Source organism: Tenrec ecaudatus, chromosome 17 (assembly GCF_050624435.1).
Source record: "Tenrec ecaudatus isolate mTenEca1 chromosome 17, mTenEca1.hap1, whole genome shotgun sequence".
In the NCBI taxonomy this organism is placed as follows: domain Eukaryota; kingdom Metazoa; phylum Chordata; class Mammalia; order Afrosoricida; family Tenrecidae; genus Tenrec; species Tenrec ecaudatus.
In genome coordinates, this window is record NC_134546.1 from 19,845,794 (window position 1) to 19,870,201 (window position 24,408).

At 36.5% G+C, this 24,408-nt stretch overlaps 1 protein-coding gene and 1 pseudogene across 2 annotated transcripts in view; both read left to right on the plus strand.

Annotated features, from left to right (window-relative positions):
- The window catches only part of PPP1CB (protein phosphatase 1 catalytic subunit beta), a 41,859-nt gene extending 20,414 nt beyond the window's left edge, over positions 1 to 21,445 (plus strand). For both annotated transcript variants that reach the window (XM_075535966.1, XM_075535964.1), the window contains 7 exons: positions 3,442 to 3,573; positions 5,187 to 5,417; positions 8,152 to 8,256; positions 9,844 to 9,915; positions 15,884 to 16,035; positions 18,778 to 18,912; positions 20,878 to 21,445. In XM_075535966.1, the coding sequence (XP_075392081.1) occupies positions 3,442 to 3,573; positions 5,187 to 5,417; positions 8,152 to 8,256; positions 9,844 to 9,915; positions 15,884 to 16,035; positions 18,778 to 18,912; positions 20,878 to 20,982 (932 nt within the window). In that variant the 3' untranslated portion in view covers positions 20,983 to 21,445. The remainder of the gene's footprint in view (positions 1 to 3,441; positions 3,574 to 5,186; positions 5,418 to 8,151; positions 8,257 to 9,843; positions 9,916 to 15,883; positions 16,036 to 18,777; positions 18,913 to 20,877) is intronic.
- On the plus strand, positions 10,338 to 15,877 carry LOC142430908 (ribosome biogenesis protein NSA2 homolog pseudogene; annotated as a pseudogene).
- Positions 21,446 to 24,408: the final 2,963 nt, after the last annotated feature.

Sequence of the window (24,408 nt, forward strand, 5' to 3'; positions counted from 1 at the left end):
TCTCTTAATATTGGAACGTGGGAATGTAATTTTTCTAATTTCTTGGATTAGCAAACGAAATGAGATGACCAATGTAAAATTGCTTTGTCCTGAGTGATATATGTAGGTTTATTGTATTTTCCCAGTCCATGGAGACACTTAATGTCTAACCTCATGCCCCAAATATTGAAATCCTGGGGCAATTGTCATAATAATGACCAAGTTATTGTATAGAACAATAATAGGTGGTTCAAGTTTTTTTCATTTCTTTAGATAACTGTGATAAATTACAATGAATTTGGTAATTTAGTTTTGGTGATAAATTTGAATTGTTCTTGGAGACAGCTGAAAGCACTCTGAGCCCTTCACCCCTATTTCCTAAACATTTGGCTCATGATTCCAAAGAACTATTCCTTTGGAAGGATCAAAGAACCTTTCACCTCTGACTGCATCTCAGAAACTGTTAAACTGCTATTGAATATGAAGTGTACCTTTATCTTGTCTGCTCCTGTAAAGATTTCAGTCTTGGAAACCCACAGGAACAGTTGGTCTCGGTCCCATAGGGTCCGTATAAACTGAAATAGACTAAAATGACAACGGCGATTGAGGCAGGCAGGGTACTGCCAGTTTCCCTGGCAGCTATTGATTGCATGTTATCTCTTAGTTTTAAATAAATTAATTGAAGGAAAGTACACTTAGGTCAGTGGAATTTAAGGTACTTTTCTGGCATGTAATTTTATTGTGTATGATAAATTTTTACTTTCTGTGGTTTAGTATGGCTTAAAAGTTAAGTGTATCTCATTAACTTAAATTATTCACTTGGGAAGCAAAACTTAAACCAATATATAATTAAATTAGGAAAACAAATACAAGACAAAATTTTAACATTGTACCTTTAATGCATGAAATGTTAATACCCTAAGAAGTGTTTTATTATTAAAGGATCACAAACAGAATTTGTGACAAGGTTACAAAAGTCAAAGGTGTTTTGTTTTATACATGAACACTAATGAATTTCTCAGGTATTTGTTGAATGGATTCATGTCTTTTTAATCATCAGGAGCTTTCTAAGTGTATGTCATCTGAAAACCATTAGAGATCTTTCTCCTTCAGAATGAATAATGTTCCCTTAAACTTAAATACACAGGCTTTGACTCATACGCTTTGTTAGAACTACAGTTTTCAGTTGTGAATTACCCCTCATAGTGCCCCTATATTAGGGGTTCCAAGACCGTCAATCTTTATAAGAGCAGACTGCTTCATCTTCCTCCCTAGAAGCTACTTGTGACCTTTCAATTAGCAACCCAGAGCCTCATCTACAGTGCTCTTGTTGGTTATCAGTTACAAAAATGGTCATGTAAATGAATGGGTATTTAAAGTCTAAAGTAAATATAGGAGTCATGTTGACTGTTTGAAGGGTTTATAGTAATGGATGTTTAAATCGACTTAGCTTTTGGATCTAGGGACCTGCCATTTGTTTTTTTTTTAATGTCTATCTGATTTGCTCACCTACCAAATCAAAACACATTTTAGCTAGAAATGTGTGGGCTTTGCTATGAAATTAGAAATCAGAAGGAATAAAAGTTTATTGAAATCCAGTCTCTGATTTTTGTTTTTCCGTGCTTTTTCAGTTAAGATTAAATGGGTACTGGTGGTATATTTAAGATTAAAGAGAAGGAGTCAGTCGCGTAGGTAAAGATAAAAGATGAAATAATTACAAGTTCAGTCCTATAGAGCAAGTAAGACACTCTCATATACCTTTCATCCTACTTCTCCAACTCTGGCAATTACTGAATAGCCATAGTTCATTCATGTTAATAAGGATTTACTCCAGCTAAATAAATAAACTTTAGAGCTGTGGTTCTCAAGCCGTGGATTGAGACCCCTCTGGGGATCGAACGACCCTTTCACAGGGGTCGCCCGATTCATAACAGCAAAATTACAGTATGTAGTAGCAACAAAAATAATTTTATGGTTGGGGGTCACCACAACATGAGGAACTGTATTAAAAGGTCGCAGCATTAGGAAGGTTGAGAACTACCGCTCTAGAGATTTTTTTTATACAGTGCCCTATTGGGACCACAACAATTCATTAAATATATCTACTGCCATCAAGTCTGTTTCAAGGCTGTAAATCTAAAGGGAGCAGACAGCCTCCTCTTTCTTCCTTGAAGCCACTGGATTTGAATCTAACCTTGCAGTTAGTGCCACCAGGACTCCTTTTAGAAGCATCTAACACCTTTTAGGTCAGGGGTGCTCAGTAGTCGATTGCGAATGTAGTGTGGGTATGGCATTAAAAAAATAGACGTAAGCCTATCTTCAATCCTGTCACTTAATCAGCCAATCAAATGCAATTTTAGGTGTCAAATGCATGTGCAAACAGCTGTGCTAAATGCAGCAAAACTGACAAGCTAAGTTATCGTCAATTTTTAGACCTTGGTTTTTTGCTCTTAAACATAAGAAAGAGTATTAAGATCAGTGGGGGAGCTGGACCAAGTAAGAAGACAAAAAAATGTATCACTTTCATAGGGAATGGTAGATTTTGACACTACAAGCCAATATTCAGCTGAAGTCCAACAGGCCTGGAACTTACAGATGGAAAGTACCCAAACATGAGAAAATGTGCTACCTCCTGGACTGCGTTATTCGGCTCTACTTATTTATGTGAATCAGCCTTTCCCCACTAAAGATCATTAAGTCCAAGTACCGTTCCACCATGACGGATGATCATTTGGAAGTGTGCTTGAGGCTGGCTGTCAGCAGTTACTGTCTGGACTATGCATCCCTGGCTCATTGCATTCGGTCATTAGAGTAAACTCAGGTCATGACAAAAATGTACATAGTTAATTGTGTTGTGTTGTGCAATGTGGACTCATGCAGTTATGCAGAGTACATAAGCTTGCATTGTACATATAAAGAATTCTCTGTGCATTTATGAATAAATGTAATACATAAAAATAAATGTTTTGCCTTTTTGGAGTTGGTTGATCATTGTATAAGTAGCTCACATGCTGAAAAAGTGTGAGCACCCCTGTTTTAGGTATTTGGGTTGAACAAAATAGAGGTCATGGTTGCTAAAATTCTGGTACTGCTAATAGTATTTCAAGAAGTATCACCTGCTAACTGCTACTTATTACTTTCCCTTCTTGATAGCCACTGATTCTGGTCTTCTGCTAGATGCACTTCATGCAGTGTTGGTAGTTTCAAGACCTCTTGGGCTTCTAGGCCTCACGTTGGCCGGGGGAGTGGGGAAAAAAAGGCTGCATGTTGGTGGCAGCAGGCTTAGAAAGTGTCCGCAGGTACCAGCAATAGAGAGAAACCAAAGAGCCTAGATGAGCCGCACAGGGAACAAGGCATCTGGTAGTTTGCTGCCTGCATGCCTTTTTTGCTCTTCAAAGTAATGATTCTTTTTCAGGATTATTATTTATAGGAAATTGACTGTTTTACTCATTGTTTTATCAGTACGAGGATGTCGTCCAGGGAAAATTGTGCAGATGACTGAAGCAGAAGTTCGAGGCTTATGTATCAAGTCTCGGGAGATCTTTCTCAGCCAGCCTATTCTTTTGGAATTGGAAGCACCCCTGAAAATTTGTGGTATGTAAACAAAGTTGCCAAGTTTTTTTGTGAATCACTTGGGTTTTTCTTCCCGTTTGCCTTGAGAATGCTCTAGAGAAAAAATGTTTTAATTTGTGTACAGGGGAAATTTTATTAGTTTAATTTCATAAAAATCAAAATGTATTAAAATGATAAGTTACAGACAAAATATTTGTTATGTATGCAATGTATGAAGATTTCTTAGAAATAAATAGGAAAGGAAGAAAACAGTAGGAAATTACCCCCAAATTGAAAGAGGTCTTGAAAGAAAAGAAAGTGGTCAATAAACATAGATTCTCAGCCTTATAGTAATCAAAGATGTACAGTTTAAAATAAGCTCCCAACCTAAATGACATTTTAAGGAGTATCTAAGATCAACATCCAATATTATCAAGGGGCATGACAAAAGACTTTCTAAGATGCTGATAAGAATTTGGGGGAACCACTCTTCCAACTTTGTTGTTAGGTTCATTTGTTTTGAAATGTAATCTGTTCTTAATCTGTGTATCATGGCTTTTGACCAAAAGTAAAATCTTAGGACCTTACCTTAATAGATTTCAGCTAGAAGACTTGTATAGAAATTAAAAATATATACACTTTTGTATTTCACATCCGAACAGGAGGAAGCATGCTGTAAATACTGTGTCATGCTAGGTTTTTGTTTGATTGTGTAGGCTCTTTGATAGTGACTCTCGTGTGTATGAAAATAGCTTTAATGTGCTCAATCAAGGATTTTTCACAATGGTTTTGTTTTGATTTTCCTCTGTTGCATGTTTCTTAGGCTCCAGTCACACCTTATAACCTGCATGTGCTTAGTTTGCTCCTTGAATACTTTTTACTCTGTTTTTTTTTCATGAGGTTTATTAAAACATGTGTTCTGATGTCCAGCACAAAAGGGAAAGTAGCTGAGTAAAGGTTGGTTGGTTGAGTGGATCTGCTCAGAATATCACCTTTATGAAGTAGTAGTTTTTAAGTTTTGTGAAAATGATCATCCTTGCTATGAGTTTTAATGAAGTTTAATGAAGTTTACTTATAGGTAACCTTAAAAATAAAATGATTGAAAGTATTGGCAAAATATTCTTTAAAGTACTTTCATATAGAGTGCAATCAAAACTATACATTTTTCTAAATTCTTAATGTTTTGTGATTCAGAATAACATTATTGAAGCTAAATTATTCAAGAAAAGGTATTATGTTATTGTATAGTAAATTACCTAAGAACTTTGTGGGTTAAATGATGTATTATCTCACATTTCCTGTGGGTCAGAAATCTGGGTATAGCTTAGTTGGGTCCTCTTATTCTCTCACAAGACTCCAATTGAAGGGTCAGCTGGTTGCATTCATTTCCAGGGTCATCTAGGGAAGGATTCAGTCCTTTGCCACCTGCAATTCTCCATATGGCAGCTGGCTTCATCAGAGCAAGCCTGTGAACAGTGTAGAAGGCAGTCTTGTTGCCTATCTCAGGAGTGACAGTCCCATTGGTTTTGCCTTTTTACAGAAACAAGTCACTAGCCCAGCTCACACTCAGGGGAGAGAATTACCCAAGAGAATAATTAAATAGGCTTCCTACAACAGTAACCATCTTTTCTAAAACCAACCTTTTCCATTTTTAGGAGATATTCATGGACAGTATACAGACTTACTGCGATTATTTGAGTATGGAGGTTTCCCACCAGAAGCCAACTATCTTTTCTTAGGTGACTATGTGGACAGAGGAAAGCAGTCTTTGGAAACCATTTGTTTGCTACTGGCTTATAAAATCAAATACCCAGAGAACTTCTTTCTCTTAAGAGGAAATCATGAGTGTGCTAGCATCAATCGCATTTATGGATTCTATGATGAATGTAAGTAAAAAATTGAAATTTAGAAAAATAATTAATGGAAAATGCCCGTATTATTTTCTAGTTCAAAGATTTCTTAGGTTCAGCGCTATTAGACACAGACCTAGGAACAAAGGCTTTTGTGGACAAAGAACCTAAAATTGCGAACAGTGCTACTCATTTGTTCCAGGAATCTCTGTGGTGGTATTTCAGACTGGCTAGGTGTGTCAGTCTAGGTTGACAGAAACAAATCCAGAGATGTGTGTATAAAAGAGAGCTTTGTATCAAACAGCAATTATGTGTTAAGAAAACATCTCAACCCAGTCCAGATCAAGTCTGTTCTTCCAATATTAGCCTATATGTCCGATAACAGTCTATAAATTCCTCTTCAAACTACATAACATGCTGAATGCAGGAAGATCATAGGCCAGTGGGTGGAAAGTCTCGTGGATCCAGTGGCGGTGGAAGCATCTCTGCTGGCATGGAGAGTGGTTTCTCTAGTTCCAGGGCTCTGGCTGCTATCAACATAACTCCACATGGTTTGTCAACAGGAATGTCCAGCAGAGAGTGTGTCGCACCTTCAGGGAGGAAGACAGGAGTTCCCACACTCCTCAGGAGAAGACCATGCCCACACAGAGGCCTCATTGGCTATGACCTAATGGGCAGGCTAGGTTCCGCCCCTTCGCTCAAGTTGATAGATTGTGTAACTGCTGCATTAGCTTATTCAACTGAAAAGGCTTTCTAAATCTGTATTCAAAGCAGACTGTTCTGAAGCAGAGGGTCAGTAAAAGAGTAGCCTCTGGTTTCCCAGTGTCCACATATGACCTCTCAGCACTCTGGTGATGTGAGTGGAACCCTTATAAGCCCTGTATCACAAGAACTATTGACAAATTATATGCCACTATTGTACCTTGACGTTTTAAACTAGATTGAGAAACAAGGATGCTGAGTACTCAGGTGTTCTTGTTACACTCTCGACTAGTAAGAAGTCACTACTATTCTTTGTATAATAATAGGATTTCCTTGGTCGAGTATGGCAGTGAGCATATATATTTGCTTAGCTGTAACTTAGAGAGTGAATTACAGTGACTTTTTCTTAATCTGCTTCACCCCCCCCCCCAATCTGTACATGAGAAGGGTTTTTAAAAATTATGGAAAAACTCCCATTGTCTTTAAGTTCCATTTTTCGTGAACTTTTTAAAACCCCTTTGTATTCTATAGTCCTTTCACAACCTAGTATATCTTTCTGATTCATATAATCATATGACAGCTATGTGAGGACATGGTACATGCAGGTGCTCTCCTCATCACTGGGAATCCAGCAGTTAGTTCGACAGATGTCCTGTAAGGGAACTTTATGCTCTAATGAGAATGAGTATTTGTTTTTATGTTGTGTTTTTATTTCTGTTAACATAGTGTTTAAATTAGACCATTCAAGAGGAAATGGGTTTAGTATGTCAGCTCAGAATCATCTTCCTAACATTGTACCAAAAACAGATATTCTTAAAGGATGAAATGTAAACTTGAATAATCAACCTTCTTGAGAGTAAAACTGACATAGAATTATGTGTGTGAAAGCAGCTTGTAAACTGGCTTTGAGTGATACTTCTTGGGAGGCAGGCTCTGGCTTAAAAAAGGGAAATTGGTGTGAGTATCTTTAATTACTTGATTGCGTTAGTTATTGCAACATATTACCAAATACAGGAAAATCAAGTAACTCTAAAAAGGTGAACCAACCCTTCAGTTTGTCTTTGTACTTGTTTATGGTAGAGTACAGGAAAATTACAGCCTTTGTATCTGTATATACTTGGTGCAGTGCCAAGCTGTAATTCACTCAAAAGTGTTTGCCAGTTAAAAGCTTGGAAATTATCCTTACTTGGCAGCAAGTTTACACTGTATTACTCGGTATGTTAGTGTTCAATGGACGGTCTCCAGAGGCACCCCTTGAACTTCTGCTTACTTATTTTGCTAGGTATTTACCTATTGTGTCCTGGCAAATAATACTTTCTGGTTGCCAACCACCCATCTATGTTAACTCTACCCCTGGTATTTCCAGAAATACCACTGTGCCATTTTTTTAACCTGTTGCTGTTAAAAAATAAAAATTAAATAACCCAGAGGAAGTGACCAATTGGCAAATAGACATAGAGGGTGCTTGTTAGTTTGTGAAATAGACCTTGTTGAAGGAAATAAATAACAGTTTGTTATACTGCTTCAAAGTTGCTGTTATGGTGATCTTAAAAGATAAAATTGTTTGATGCTTTTGTTTTATAAAACCCTTAGCAGTCTTTGAAAGTCTTTAAACTTTATTGACCATGTTGAATGTTTGTTATATTGATTATATTTAAAGGATATTCTAGTTTTTTTTTAAGTTGAAAATATGTGAAAAGTAAATAAAAGGTACACTCGTATCACTCACTCATGGAGGAGGATCAGGTAAGGGAACCCTGGAGTACTAGATAAACCAATATGCATAAAGAAAAAAATTAGACTCATTGACAATCCAGTTGCTTTCAAATAGCAATTGAAAAGAGCTTTAGAAAAAAAGAGCTTTAGATTTTTAGAAATAGTTGTGTCATGATTTAGTTATGCCATAATTAGTATGTATAAGTAGGTTAATATGCTAACAAATCTGTGTTGGGCTTCAAAAAGTTTGTTGGAAAATTCCATTATCTTTCCATTTCCACAAATTTTGATTGGAGCACTCATATTGATGGCTTATTTCTTGTTATTTAATACCTGCTTGTTCTTTTTATAGGCAAACGAAGGTTTAATATTAAATTATGGAAAACCTTCACCGATTGTTTTAACTGTCTGCCGATAGCTGCCATTGTGGATGAGAAGATCTTCTGTTGCCATGGAGGTAGACTAATTTACTTGTGCGGTTTTCCTACAGCTCTTTCGCTATTAGAAACACGTGTCATAAGTAAGATTCTCTGGAAAACAAAATCGCTCTTCTGTGAAAACTCAAATATAAAAGCTGTTTTGTTATCTGCTGTCAAGTTAGTTCTGACTCAGAGTGGCCCTGTGTACAGCAGAACAAAACACCCTTTGGGTCTGTGTTCTCCTCCGAATGTTTCCTATGTTTGAGTCCATTGTTGGAGCAAATGTGTCACTCCGCCTTATCCAGAGCCCATTCCACAGGCAGATGACCCAACAGAAAGTGGAAGTCACCAATGATGCTGTCATTGCTATCATGTGCAAGTAAAACTGTTGCCACGGCACATGAACGGGGAGCTGCTGCAGCATTTGAAGCGTAAGTCATGAAGAGGACACAGAATGAAAGATAACTCTGCTTATGTCAGCTGAGAGCAGAGAATATCAGAAATCTGTGTGTTTGACCCTACACAAGCATTCCACGCTGTGGGTCACAGTGAACTGGATAGCGTGGAAAGGATGGGACTCCAGAGTGCTTCTGGTGTTTGTGAGAAACCTGTACATAGACAAGGACGTCGTTGTTCCAGTACAACACAGGGATACTTATTCCTTTAAAGGCAGAAAAGGTGTGGGTCAGCATTATATCCTTTCACTTTACTTAATTTGTATGGTGAGCACATGACCCAAGAAACTGGGTTGTATGAAGAAAAATGTGGCATCAGGATTGGAAAAAGGCGTATTAACAACTTAAGGATTTACAGATGACAGCCTTGCTTGCTGGAAGCCAGAGGGACTTGAAGCATTTGCTGATGAAAATCAGAGACTGTACACTTCATTGTGGATTGCAACTCAGTGTGAAGAAAACCAGAATTCTCACTAGGCCAATACGCAACATCATGATAAATGGAGAAAAGATTGAAGTTGTCAAGGACTTCATTTTTTGTCTAGATCCATAATCAGTGCCCATGAAAGCAACAGTCAGGGAAACCAATGATGTACTGCATTGGGTAGTTCTGCTGCATCAGACCTCTAAGGTGCTGAAGAACAAAGATAGCACTTTGAGGACGGACCCACGTTGTGGTGCTTCCACTTGCTTTATAAGCACAGGACAGTGGGTAAGGAAGGTCACAGAATAATTGATGCATTTGAATTACAGTGTTGATAGAGCTGATTGAAAACGCAGTGAACAAATCTGCTTTAGATGTACAACCAGATTGCTCCTTAGAAGTGGATTTAGCTAGACGCCATCTCACGTAATTTGGACATGTTATCAGGAGACCCGTCCCTGGAGAATGAGCATCATTGCTTAATGAAGTAGAGCGAAAAAGAGGAAGCCCTTCAATGAACTGGGCTGACATAAAGACTGTCACAGTGGTTTCAAATGAGGAGGGTGGTGCCGAACCTGGCCGTGGTCTTAGTTCTTGACAGTGATCAAATCAGTGTCATATCAAACTGAGATTCATCATAATTCAGTGTGTTGATCGCTAAGGCAGTGTTGAAGTACATTTTATTGGTCCAGGGTTAAGATTTCTTTTTTTTTTTAGATATCAGTAATACGTCTTTATATTTATAGGACTGTCACCAGATCTACAATCTATGGAGCAGATTCGAAGAATCATGAGGCCTACTGATGTCCCTGATACAGGTAAGTACAGAGAAGAGTTGCACTTGTTGGTTTTCGGGAAACGTTAGCGTATTTGATCTTTTAAGCTTTGGTAAATGAATAGAGCTCCTTTTTTTTTTTTGACTGTCAGTAAACTATACGTAACTAATAAAAAACATTTCACTTTGAGCTAATCATCCCCAAAAGTTCAAAACTTAAACATTTTATATTCAGTACTATAATATGATTCAGTTTTGTCAAAGATCTTAATATTGATTTAGCTCTAATTTCCTTCTTTCAAATGTGAATTAGTTATGCCCCTCAATTGGTAAAAGAAATTCTCAATAAAATTAACTTTGTTTGCTGGTGATATAATTTACCTTTTCAATTATCTAGTAGTTTTAGTTATTTTCTACTTAATTGATAAATTAGAGTTCTTAAGGCTCTAGAGAAATGTATTTTGAAATTTGACTCTTTGGTCATTCAGAATAATTGTTAATTCATAGTAAAAGAAAAAGAGTTCCAGTTGGAGATAATATCCTGGGTTGATTGATAAATTATTCAATTATAATTTTATAAATGAAAGAAAGGCCTAGTTGTCACTTGAATATTTTTCTATTGGTTTTAAAGTATTTGTAATAACTCATTACAAAAGACTCCTGGTGGTATAGTGGTTAAAATACTGCTTGGCAATCTTTTGGGCACCATGGAGTTGAGTTGACTCATAGTGATGACCCTAAGCAGCTACTAATGGAAAGGTCATTTGTAGAAACTCACCAAGCTCTCTGTGGGGGACAGAATGGCAGTCTGTTTGCATAGCGATCACAGCCTTGCAAACCCTGTGGGGCAGGTAGATCTAGTCTACGCTGTAGGCTCACTGTGAGTCAGACTAGAAACCAAAGAATGGGGGTGTTTTTTGTTTTTTGGTAGGTAACTGGACATTGACATCAAAAGCCATGAACATTCATTGAATTGAATTCAGTTCAGTTCTGCTTCTTTATATCCTTTGTCTGAAATAGTACTGTTCATACTTTTAAAAGCATTAACATAACCAAAATTGACCATTCACAGTTTCTAGTGTAGGTTTTTATTTCTTTTTAAAAATCATTTTATTGGGAGCTCTTACAGATATCATAAGTTATATTCCATAGATCAGTTACATCAAGCAGTATTGTACAATTGCTACCATAATCAGTTTGAAAATATTTTCTTTCTTGAGCTTTACATCAGCTCTCTTTTGTCCCCTCCCTCCCCCAATGTAGATTTTATTTTTTTTTGACAGGAAATCTATTACTCATCAGATAGATGTTGGGCTAGATGCTCACTGAGCTCGTTTTCCATAGGAAGTACCAAGAATTTCTGGTGGCACAAAGTTAAAGTACTCAGTTACTAGCCAAAAGTTTGGTAGTTAAACTCACTCAGAGGCACGTCGCAAGGTCAAGGCTGGCCCACTGCTTCAGTAGGTCACATGCAAACTTGGTGAACTTCTGCTCTGCACACACAATTAACAGCATTGTTGTGTGCTGTAGAGTTGATCCCAACTCATAGCGACCTACAGAGAAGGATGGAAGTGCCTGTGGTTTCTAGATGATCATCTTTAAGAAGCAGATGACTGCCTCTCTCCCATTGAACCACTGGTGAGTTCAAGCCACCAACCTTTGGGTTCACAACCGAGAGCTTAACTAGGGCTTCCTACTACTACATAGAAAGTACTCAAAACTACTCCTAGGTAAGCATGCATTTTCAACATCTGTGTCATTGGATTGTGTGGCGCACATGCACTGAAAATCCAGTAGTATCATGCTTAATTGCTACTCATCAGTGGACATTATCAACTACTATAAACTGTTGTACAGAATGCCAGCCATCTCCGATGTCAGCTATCTCAAGTGCTGCATGTTGTAAAACTTAAATATCACCACAACTTATTTGATTATAAAAAGGGGAACAAAACAGCTTATCATGGGCTTCTAGGAGTCACCTTGTGGGTTTCAGGGACCCGAAAATTGAGTGGTTCATCATGCCCTAGAGACTGTCTGCTGGCTTTGCTGCTGTCATTCTGCCACAAAGGAATATGTCTAGTTCTGTCGCGAATGCTATGGGTATCGTTGGGATTACCATGAGAAAATGAGAACGCACCAGTCGAGAGGCTCATGAATGATCAAAGAATGGAAAAAGATTAAGCAGTGTTGTGCTGAAAAAATACAAATGAAAAAGATGATCAAGGTGTATGAAAAGAGAAATCTCAAACAAGAATAATGAGAAAACTTCACAAGGTGCAATGTCTGCTTATCTGCTGGACAGAGAAGGACAATTCCAAGCTAAAGTACTTTCCAATAGGATTAAACAGAAACGAAAAGGGAAAGTGGGAAAATGGGAAGTCCTCTTCCCAAAGTCATACTGGGGGAAATGGAAGTGTACTAAAGGTTATTCGAACAGAAAAGAGGAAAAAGAAGGCATGCAAAAGGATGCTTACTAAATCTGTGCTTTGTTGGGGACGGCTTTCCACAAAAACCACTAAAATCTGAACGATTCATCAGACCAGTGGGCTTAATGTTTCAAGAAGGCACATGCTACACACCCTGAAATTAAATTCACCTTTTGCTTACCAGTTCTTGGTGTAAAGAACCTCTCGCCCCCACTCTACACAACGTGGGGTGTTATTACCAAAGGTACTGTCATTGAAGTCAATGGGAGTAGCTGGGCCTGGTGAGACAAGGAGGCAAGGGGCTTTGGGGCAGATAGGCTCAGGCTGCCGACAGTCCTGGAAATGATGGCTGCACAAGTGCAGCCTTACTGGTTTGATGGCAGTTTCTCACAGTGAGCTCCCCCTTTGTTTGTGAGGACAACACTTGAATCAGGAGAGCCGCCGTCGCCCTGTTTCTCAATCCCACTCCACAGTGAGAGAGCTGTTTATAAGAAAAACAAAACATTAAAATGACCCAGCTGTTAAAACAAAGGGGAAAAATCAAGCAGATTTTGAATGTAATGACAGAATATAATTCACTAAACCTAGTGGAAACTATTTAAATAGTATTTTATTAAAATTATGTTTTTAAAATAAGGTATTATCTAAAATATATATTTCAAATCATAATCTTTAAAGTTTATGTTAATACATAGACAGGTGTTTTATATAACTTCAGTCACATGTACAATAGCTTATTCTCATGTTAGTATGGGTTAAAATAGAAAAATAACTGAGGAGTTACTGAGTGCTAAGAATAATTGTTTTGAGCTCTGGCTCAAAATATTTCAAGCTTCTAATCTGTAAATGTACGTAACTGGTTTGGTTGTTCACTGTTCCGTTACTCTGTGGTTCTTATCTTGAATCCACTGGTATTTAAGAACTCCAGGTGATGCTTCTCAGTATTCAACTTTTTAGTGGTTGTACATTGGGCTGCTAACTGCAAGGTTGGCAGTTTGAAACTACCAGCCACTGAGAAAAAGACAAGTTTGGAAACCCACAGGGGCAGATCTACCCTGTCCTGTAGGGTCACTAAGAGTCTGTATCTACTTGATGGCAGTGAGTTTGGCAGTGACTCTACTATAGGGTCGATGTGAGTCAGATTCAACAGGATCCTGGGGAGTTTGAAATGTGGAGACTATCATATTTTCCAGGTAATTCCTAAAGCAACTGTATTTGAGTTGTGTCCATATTATTTTCACACTGGAATTAATATTCTTAAGACTATGTCACTGGAATCTGGAAGCAGAATAGGAAGTAGGATTATAGTTTGTGCATTTTACGCAATCGGCTTCAATCAAAAAGTTTGTGAATTGAGATTAACTACTCCAATGGGATTTGTATGGTGCGAGATTTCTGAAGACATAATAGCAAAGTTCTTTATGAAATATCAGTAGTAGAAATTTAAGAATATGTTGCCACCAATTCTAAAAAGCTTTTAAATAATTTCCCTGAGGAAGACAAATTGTACTATGACTCAGAAGAAAGATTTCCTTTCCTGCTACTAAGCTGCATTATAAAGTTTGTATCACAAAAAAAAGTCTTGGAGTTGATTCATCCTTTAGGTACTGTTGTTCTCAGCATACTCTCAATTCTCAATCTCTTAATCCCACTATAATTTGACTTTGTCTCAGTCTCCTCCCCCATCCCCCACATCTAAAAGTTCCTTTCATTAAGTTAGTAAACTAATTATGAGTGGCATATTTTTAGACTGTCTTACACCACTGCTTTATGACATTATGCTTGAAACTGTTAACAGTTAGACACTTCTACGAAATTCTTTCTCTGCTCTAAGCTCATGATTTCGTTTTGACTATTGTTAATATTTTTTGCTCATCTTCCCTCTCTTGCCTGTCCATTGACTATTTGTATTACCCAGAGCTTGTTTACTGGACTTCTCACAATACGAGGGGGTACCCCCCCAATAAAAAACCGGATGCTCATTTGTTTTTCTAGGGGGATAGTGCATTTGGAGTTTGTCCCACCAGGTCAGACTAATCAAGCTTTTTATTTAGAGGTTCTAAGAAGCTTGCGTAACAGTGTGCGACCCAAAAGGCCTGATTTGTGGTAGATGGGGGGCTGGTTTTGCCACCCCGACAATGCACTTGTTCACACAGCCACCTCAGTGCACCAGTTTTTGGCAAAAACCAACATGCCTCTCTCGATCCATGCACCTTACTCACCTTACTTTGCTCTGTGCAACTTCTTTTTATTTCTGTAAATGACGAGGAACATCAAGGGACAGTGATTTGAGGACATAGAAGAGGTCAAGGAAAAAATCCAGGGAGGGTCCTGTCAGTCATCCAGATGATTTTGAAAAATGTTTCTAAGAATGGCATTGCAGATTTGATAAAGTGTAATAGTATATTTTGAAGGTGATAATGTTATTTTTTTTAAATGTTTAAATACATAGCTTTGAAAAACAATTCCAGTTTTTTTGTGTATCCCCAGTGTAGGCTAAACCCTCAACAATTTCTACTACTACTCTTATAGTGAAGTGATAAATATTTCCAGCCTTGACCTTCCTAACGTTTTCCCGAGTCTATCATTTCTTTGGTGTGTTTAAATGCTGTACGCCTCAGAAAAATTTTCTTGCCTTTAAATTAATTTATCTCAAGTGGAAATCCTGTGAAATCTCAACTGCATTTTTCGTGGAATTAGAAAAGCTGATCCAGGAGGGCTATGTAGGAAAGGAAATGATCAAAAATAACCAAAATAATCCTGAAGGAAAAGTTTTATCTGCCTAATATAGAGACTTGATTAAGAATGCTAGCTATTAAATAGTATTGGCTCCGAGATACCGTGTATACTCGAGTAAAAGCCGAGTTTTCCAGCACACTTTTAATGCAGTTTTTGTGGTAAAACTGGATGCCTTGGTGGATATTCGGGTCACCTTAAACTCACTCGAATATATATGGTAGATTAAAAATCAGCTAATGGAATGGACAACATCCAGAAAGGCTACAGATCTGTAGGAAAAGGATAGCATATCCCAGAATTCTGCTTGCTGAATTGATTATCCCGTGGAGAAACTATACATACAAGAGGAACACTCTTTGCATGGAGTTTTACTGTGTTCAAAGTGTGTCATACAAGGGTTTCTTCTGTGTGGAAATCACTTCCTTAAGGAACCAGGCAAGACAGGGTTGCTTTAATGAAGAGGGGGTAATTGAAAAGGCTGGGTCAGGGTTGGTAAACTGGCTCGCAAGCCATGTATCGCTTTCAGTGCATACATGTATCAGAAGTAAAATTGAAAATGAAACTAAAACTATCATAGTTTCATGTATAATTTTTAAAGAGTATTCAGATAATGGTTTCATTTGTAAAAATGTATTTATGATTCTTGAATAATTCTTAAATTGATCAGAGGGACAGATTGACTCTTCTCCAAAGTTTGGCAACCCCTGGGCTGGGTTATAGGAGAGCAAGTAATTTTTAATGGTAAATAACAGTAAGAGTTGAAATGTGACAATACACACACTTTATACATTTTGAGGATTTTGGTGGTGGTTTCTTTAATTGTTATATTTTTATTCTTTGAAGGTTTGCTCTGTGATTTGCTGTGGTCTGATCCAGATAAGGATGTGCAAGGCTGGGGGGAAAATGATCGTGGTGTTTCCTTCACTTTTGGAGCTGATGTTGTCAGTAAATTTCTGAATCGTCATGATTTGGACTTGATTTGTCGAGCTCATCAGGTATGAAATAAAAAAAGCCATGAGCGTTTTAGTATCAGCTTCTTCATGACAGGTCTTCTCATTTTATTTTTGAGGAAACTTGTGTACAGGAAAGTTAAATTTTGCCAGGTAATCAGTAGGAGGAGAGGTAGAGGCAAACCTAGATCTTACAATTAACAAGTCTAGTGATTTATTCACCTTTTTTTCACACCCTCTTAGAATATTAAAAAAAATTTAAGGTGCATTGTAATTCTAAGATTTTTCAATGCTTTCTTGAAACATTCTAGACAATATTTGGTCCCATTTTATGTGGTTCTTAAATTATGTATATATGTGTATATATATATATATAATCAAATAAGTTGTATAGCTTTTGGATTTTGATAAGAACAAAACACATTTTTGCAACAATTGTGGAAATTTTACAGAAACAGTACTATATACAAATAAATCATTGTTCTAGTCATAATGGTATTTTGTGAGAAGAATGTCTACCTTATTTCACAAATATAGTGAAGTATATGTAGAGATGAAATAGCATATTTGGGATTTGCTTTAAAATGTTAGAGTAGGAAAAGGTGGTGGGAGGACAAATGAATGATCTAGTAAAATCCGGTTCATGATTGAATCAGGTAGTAAGGGAAGGGGAAATATTTTAAACACTTTAACTTTTATGAATATTTGAAAATTTCTCATAAAATTTTATGATGGAAACTTCTACGATTCTTTAATCCACTTTTTAGGCCGCCTCTTATGTTCAGGTATTTATTTTATTTAGGTATTTATTTAAAAGTCCTCCACCACCAAATTGTGAAATTTTTAAGGAGAGTGTTGATAGTGACGTGAGTATATTTATTGATTAATTGATGACAAGTAATCCATTAGGTAATTAATGGATTAGTAATTACATAATGGGTCCAGTAATCCATTAATTAATGACTGTTGCAGCATGTATTCACTATTTGTTGAATGAATGAATGATAAACCAAAGTTTATTAACAGTTCTTCAAGATCTTCAATAGGCCAACATGTGGGATACATTAAATGCAAGGCAATCTTTAAAATTTCTGTTAAGACGTAAATTAATATGAGGCTGCTAAAAAGATTTTAAATTTGTGAATAAAATATTTTCCAAGATTTCATAGTATTTGTTAAAGCAAAGTTCATTAGACTAAATATGTAAATATATGCTATGACATAGTTTTTGTCTCTTCCCTGAGGTTTTACCCCTGCCAACACAGGTGACATTTGGCCACTTCTATCTGCTTGTGTGGTCATTTCTCCTTAACCTGGGAAGATTGTTTATCATGTCTCTTCCCTAGCAGGATTTCCTAGTTGTTTTTTCAAAATGAAGTCATGTTCCTAAATCCTTTGCTTTAACTTTTTTTTAAATCACTTTATTGGGGGTTCACACAACTTTTTAACCAGTAAATCTTTATTTTTATGACTGTATTAAAATACAACTTTTATTAATTTATATGATGGCGAAATTTCCTAAGAGAATACTCTCCAACATCACATTTTTATCTTGTAGTGCTCCAGTCTCTGGTGTGTCCTCTAAAATTCTGTGTGTGTGTGTGTTCTTTCCTGCGTATTTTCAAAACGTGCCCTGAGAGATTTACAGTGGGAAACAACACTTATTTACAAATGTTTACTTATTTTTTTAACCAAAAATATTCAAAGAATGCACAAACTAAGAAGTATGTACCAGGTATCAAGCACTGTGCTGAGAGGGGATAGATAGGGTCAGAGTGTAATAGGAAGCGTTGATAAACTGTACCGTGTGTTCAACATCACAGATGAGTATGTCCGCTGCTGTGAATAGGCGTTAGCACCGTGCATTATTGTGGAGGTGCTTTCTTGTAACAAGTATCATAGGATAGTACTGCTTGTCAACCAGAACCACTTGTGTGCACTATTCCAACTCATGGTGACTTCATGTGTGTCAGAGTAGAACTGTGCTCCATAGGATTTTTGATGACTGATTTTATGCGAAGTAGATCGCCAGGCCTTTCTTCCAAAGTACCTATGGGTGGACCTGAACCTCCAACCTTTCGGTTAGTAGTTGAATGTTTTCACTGTTTGTACAACCCAGGAATTCCTTGTTTATCAAAGGAGACCTAAAATAGATTTCAAAAAGTAATTTTACCTATTGCAAATAATATGTCCTTAGCTATTTCTAAAACTTACAGAGCTGAGAAACAAATTGTTTAAATTACTCTGGAATTGACAGCATGGTCTACAAATCATGCTAAGTAATTGAAGAAAATTATACATATAAAAAATGATTTACAAATTTTAATGAGTATAATCGATAAATTCAGCTAAATTTACTAACGTTTTCAGTGTGTAATTGTATAATACTAACGGAAAATTAGAAGATGAACTAGAAATGGCTTTTGAAAAGTGTCTTCTTTGTCTAGTTTGCTGTCCATTCAATTGAGTATTTTATGGTGTGATCTTTATGCCAGAAGGAAGTACATTATGTTCTAGCTCTCTGCAGACACTACACCTATTAGCATATTTTGTTTTTGTTTTGTGAGTTACCTTGAAAATGGCATAGTTTTAAAATCTTAGTTTATTATTATTCCGTGTAAGCTACATTCTTAAATTTACAGAAATGCTAGATCCATTTTCAGAATAAAAACCACAATTGCCAAAGTAGATTTGTTTAGAATTTTGACACACAAATCTAGTACGGATGGTTGAGAATTGCTGTGAATAAGTTTCCGTGTGTTTTCCATTCTACATTTCTTATGACAGGTGGTTGAAGATGGATATGAATTTTTTGCTAAACGACAACTGGTAACACTGTTTTCAGCCCCAAATTACTGTGGCGAATTTGATAATGCTGGTGGAATGATGAGTGTGGATGAAACTTTGATGTGTTCCTTTCAGGTATGATAAAGCATATATTTTTTACAGTATTTGTCAGTCTAATTAAAACCATTGCCAGGGAATTTTTCTTTTAGATTTGTGATCTTTCCTGTAGCAATAGATTTTATTTAGAAGTGATTCTCACATAGATTCATTAGAGATTTCTGATTTGGGTCACAAAAGTTCTAGGCTTTATGAAATACATCAATTTGAAGGGTTTAGGAATTCTAAGTAGTCTTAGTTCATCTTTGATTTTAGATATTTAAATTGTTAAATTCCTATATGACTTGTTGGATAGTGACTTACATAGTAAAAAATGTCACTACAATAAATAATTTAGGGTGTTGTTTCTTTTGCTGGATAAATGGGTGGGACAGATAATGGAGAGAGAATTACAAACTAAGAAGAGAATAAAGTGAAATAAAAAAAAAGTTTCATACAATCTCAAAAACCAAATATACCACCAAATCCATTCTAAAGAGTCCGTTTTGACCGTTAGCAACTATAGGGCAGAGTAGAACTCCTTAGGGTTTCCAAACATTGACATCGTTAAGGAAGCAGACTGTGTACATCCTTATGGAGACTGCCACATCTTTCAGCTAGCAGCCAGGTGCTTGAACAGAGTTGCATATTTATATGGCCTTTACCCATTTATAAACAAAAAGTCACCTACTTAAAGAGACTGGCTCTAGCTTTAATGTTCTGCATACAAAATAAATCATTTTTGTTTGTTGACCCCAAATTGTCAATACTTGGTTTCTGCAAAGAGCTTTTTTCCCTGGACAAGCGTACAACTGTATTTATGTTTTCAAAAAGAGGGACTTTTAAATCCCTCATTTCCAGTTTAAGGATGACAACCAGACCCTGTCCTTGGACATTTGCCATACAGAATTAGATTAATATATTCTTTTCACTGAGGCACTGTGATGATTGGAATAATTCTAAAAAAAAAATACTTCATAGTTATTTCTTGTAAAATTCACAAAAGGTTTTATCTACAGTGTAGGCTAAAGATCAATTTGCCCACCAGAATGACTAATTTAAAAGAATTCACATAATATAACAAATGTTAGAAATAATGATTTGAAACAGTTTGACAGTTGCCCAAGAGTTGAGCATGGAAATAGCAAACAGCCAGTCTGCTCTCAGGTATCTACACAAGGGAAATAAAAATTGTGTCCGTGCAAATACAAATACTTTAACATCATGTTATTTTCCATAATCCAAAAGTAGAAACATCCCAAATATCCATCAGCCAATGAATGAATGACTAAACAAAATGTGGCATATCCGTCCAAGGACACAACTAAAAAGCATTGACTTATGCTACAATATAAACCTCAGAAACATGCTAAATGAAAAAAAATTGTTCATAAAAGACCACGCATAGTTCCATAGATAATTGCATTTAAATGAAATAAGTAGAATAGGTAAATCAATAGAAAAAGAAAGTTGGTTGGAATCATGGGGAGACAAAGGACAAAAATGGAAAGTGACCGATAATGAGTTAAAAACTTTTTTGAGGGGGAGTAACAAAATGGTCATTGCACAGCTCTGTGGTGAGTGATGGCCGGCCACTGAGTTAATTCTAACTCATGGTGACCCCAGTTGACAGTAGAGCTGTCATCGCAGGGCTTTTGGACTGTGATGTGGTAGAGACTGTCCTAGTAAATAGGCTCTAGAGTGATGATTAAAACGAACATCTTTTGACTCACGATGGAAATCATACGAATTTGAAGAAATTTTTACTTAAACTTTAGAAATGGATCATTGATAAGATTTATGTAGTAGAGCTTTTGTGGCAAATATAAATGGAATGATATATAATACTATGCTGTAAAAAAATACTTTCATTTAGCTTTAATGTTACTCAGTAAAACATTTACGGTCTTTAAGTGAGAGAAATTGTGTCATTAACTTGAAAACCAATCAAATACCTTACTGCCGTGGAAAGAATCACATTGCTAATACACTATTTATTTTAAGATACTAAAACCATCCGAAAAGAAAGCCAAGTACCAGTATGGTGGACTGAATTCTGGACGTCCTGTCACTCCACCTCGAACAGCGAATCCACCGAAGAAAAGGTGAAGAAAGGGACTCTGTAAAGAAACCATCAGATTTGTTAAGGACATACTTCATGATAGATAAGTGTGCACTGTAAAACCATCCAGCCATTTGACACCCTTTATGATGTCACCTCTTTCACTTAAGGAGACGGGTAAAGGATCTTAAATTTTTTTCTAATAGAAAGATGTGCTACACTGTATTGTAATAAGTATACTCTGTTAAAATATTCAACAAAGTTAAATCCAAATTCAAAATTATCCATTAAAATTACATCTTCACGTATCACAGTTTTTAAAGTTGAGAAGCATCCCTGTTAAACTAGATGTGATAGTTAAACCACATGAAAGCATGATGATCCATCTGTGTAATGTGGTTTTAGTGTTGCTTGGTTGTTTGATTATTTTGGGCTTGTTTTGTTTTCGTTTTGCTAGAATAATAGCAAGTATTTTTAATGTCTACCCCACCCCCACCCCCCATCCATACATTTTTTAAAGGTGAACTATGGGAAGAGCTTTAAAGATACTCACTGACTTGTTCCCCTATGCTTTTACTTACTTACATACTTGTTTGATCTTCCTAAGAAAATGTATGCCTCAATACAAGAAAAATGAATTTTAAACATTGATTGCTCAAAAAAATATGTAAACTGTCCAATCCAGTGATTAATCAGTTTGGGCAAACTTTCCATCTGATAGTGAATACTTTGCTTTACACAGAAATTGCCACTGATTTGGATTTGTGCAGTATAATTTTTAACTTATTGATGTGCTATTGTGCAGTAGCATTTCCTTTAACTTTAAGATAAGGCTCATATAGTATCACCCGACTAGTTGGAAATGTGATTATGTGGTACTTTGGCTTTAGGTTTTGATTCGCACGAAACATCTTTTGGCATGCTTAGCTTTCTGGTAACACCCTCACCTGCATTGGTTTTGTTTTTTTGGGGTTTTTGTTGTTGTTGTTGTTGTTTTTTAGATCCACAGAACATGAGGATCCTTTTTTGACAAGCCTTAGAAAGCTGACGCTGTGTTTTTTTTTTTTCACCCCTCTGTAAGAAGGACGTATTTAAGTGAATGCTGGTCAGTGGGACATTTTGTCAACTTTGGTTGTTGGGTGCTTAACTGTCTTAATATTGCCATGTGAATGTTGTATACGATTGTAAGGCTTATGTCACTAAAGATTTTTATTCTGCTTTTTCATGATCAAAGTTCATCTAATGTTGTAGAGAAATGCTTTCTAGTGAACTAATAGTAGCAATAATTTCTGTTCATGATCAAGACTTTATTGCAGCATTTCTTTTCCTGTTCTCGCTCGCTTTCTTTTTTTAAGAAAAAGGGTTAATATTAACAAATGGTAAGTTGAAAAGTCAACTTAAATGATTATAATAAAACAAGAACTTACAAGACAGATTTGAGACCTGTGGATGTGATTCTAAAAGCTTCTATTAAACACTGTCAAATTTGTGATTGTCATTGGGATGGACATCAGACTTTAGTGCCCTTCTGTATGTGCTGCCATAGATGTGAAATTTTTGACCTTAATATTGTCTTTGAAGATGTTAAATTGAGACTTCTGTTAACTTACATTTTATGGATTGGTGCATTGTATTTACTGCAAGAAATATTTGATTTTCAGCACAGTGCAAAGTTCTTTCAAATGCCTACATCTTTTTTTCTAATCCTGTTTTGTTTTAAAGCACATTTTAAATGTAGTTTTCTCATTTAGTAAAAGTTGTCTAATTGATATGAAGCCTGATTCATTATTTTCTTCTTTATTACAATGAAAACAGACACACACATACACAACATTTTATTTAAATATTATGTCTGTCCTTGGAGTACATTGAGTTGACTGCATTCATGAGTGCCCTGACATATGAAGTCATACAGACTTTTATTGTGGTTAAAATACCTTCCTAATTAGAATATCAGTTGAGTGATTTCTAATAGAATTTCTCATGTGGTACTCTTAGTAGTGTTATTGAAGACGTTGAACAGCCATATAAACCTCAGCATTTCTCAAGCCTCATTAATTCATATTTTAAGTCTTTATAATAAATCTTCCAGATCAAGACTTGAATTTTGAATTGTGTGAAAAAGATGATTAAGCCAATTAATAACTGCTTACACAATTTTAAACATGGACCTTTAGCATGATTTTAAACTAAGCATTCCCTGACATACTGGACCTGGGGGGGGATACCAAGGTCAATTGGCATAATACAATGAACAGAGACAATGTTCTACATCCTAGTTCAGTGAGTATTGGCTGGGGTCATACAAGCTAATGAGTGGTTATAGGTACAACTATTGTTCATTACCTGTCTTGGGGGCAAAGAAGAATGAAGAAAATTAAAGATACATGGAAACAATTAGTTTAGTGGACTTAACGGGCCACTCAAATTTAGCCTCCACAGCCCTGAGACCAGAAGAACTAGATGGGACCCTGCATGAACTTCTGATCACTCTGAGAAGATCCTGATTAAGAGCTGGGAGAGAAATACAACATCACTCAAAAAAGACCAGAGTTAATGGTCAGAGACAGAAGGAACTCCTAAGATGATGGCACTACTCACTTTTAAGGCCTGAAACTGAAGCTCCATGGCTCAGTTTGCAGCCAAACAATAAACAGGTGTGAAGGTGAACAGTAGATCTAGGTAAGTACACATTTCATAACAAAAAGCAATAAATCTCTTGATATCAAAAGAGATCTAGGACAATATTCACCAGGTAAGAAGGGTTCGTGAAGGAGTAGGAATGGAAACAAAATAGGAAGTAGAATGAATGCTGATGCAGAGTGAGGACTGTAATCAGTGACATGAAACAGTGGGTATGGATTGTTGTGTGGAAAACTGGTTTTCTCTGTAAACCTTCACCCACTTTACAATAAAATGTTTAGAACAAAAGTATTCCTTCCTGATAAAACTGGGAGAATGTAGACCGACCGGGATTTCAAATTATCAAGGACTCTAGATTTTCTAGAGCTATAGAGAATTGTTTTCGTCTGGGTAGACTAGAGAAACAAATCAAGAGACACTTGTGTATACGAAAGAGCTTTATATACAAGAGCAATTGAGGATTGAGAAAACAGCCCAGCATAGTCCAGATCAAGTCCATAAGTCTGATATTAGCCCCTATGTCTGATAACCGATCTATAGAGTCCTTTCCAAACTCAAGAAACATGCAATGATGTCGAATGCAGGAGGAGCACAGGCCAGTGGGTGGGAAGTCTTGTGGATCCAGTAGCAGTGTAAGCATCTCAGCTCTGGCAGGGCTCTCCATGTGACTTCTCCGGCTGCAAGGTTCTAGTGTGGTTCCATGTGTCTTGTCAGTAGAGCATCTCTCGGAGTCAGCATAGAGAGTCTCCCACCTCCAAGGAGGAAATATAGAAGTTCCCAGAATCCTTAAGGCCATTCCCACAGAGGCCTCATTGGCTGTATCCTGATTG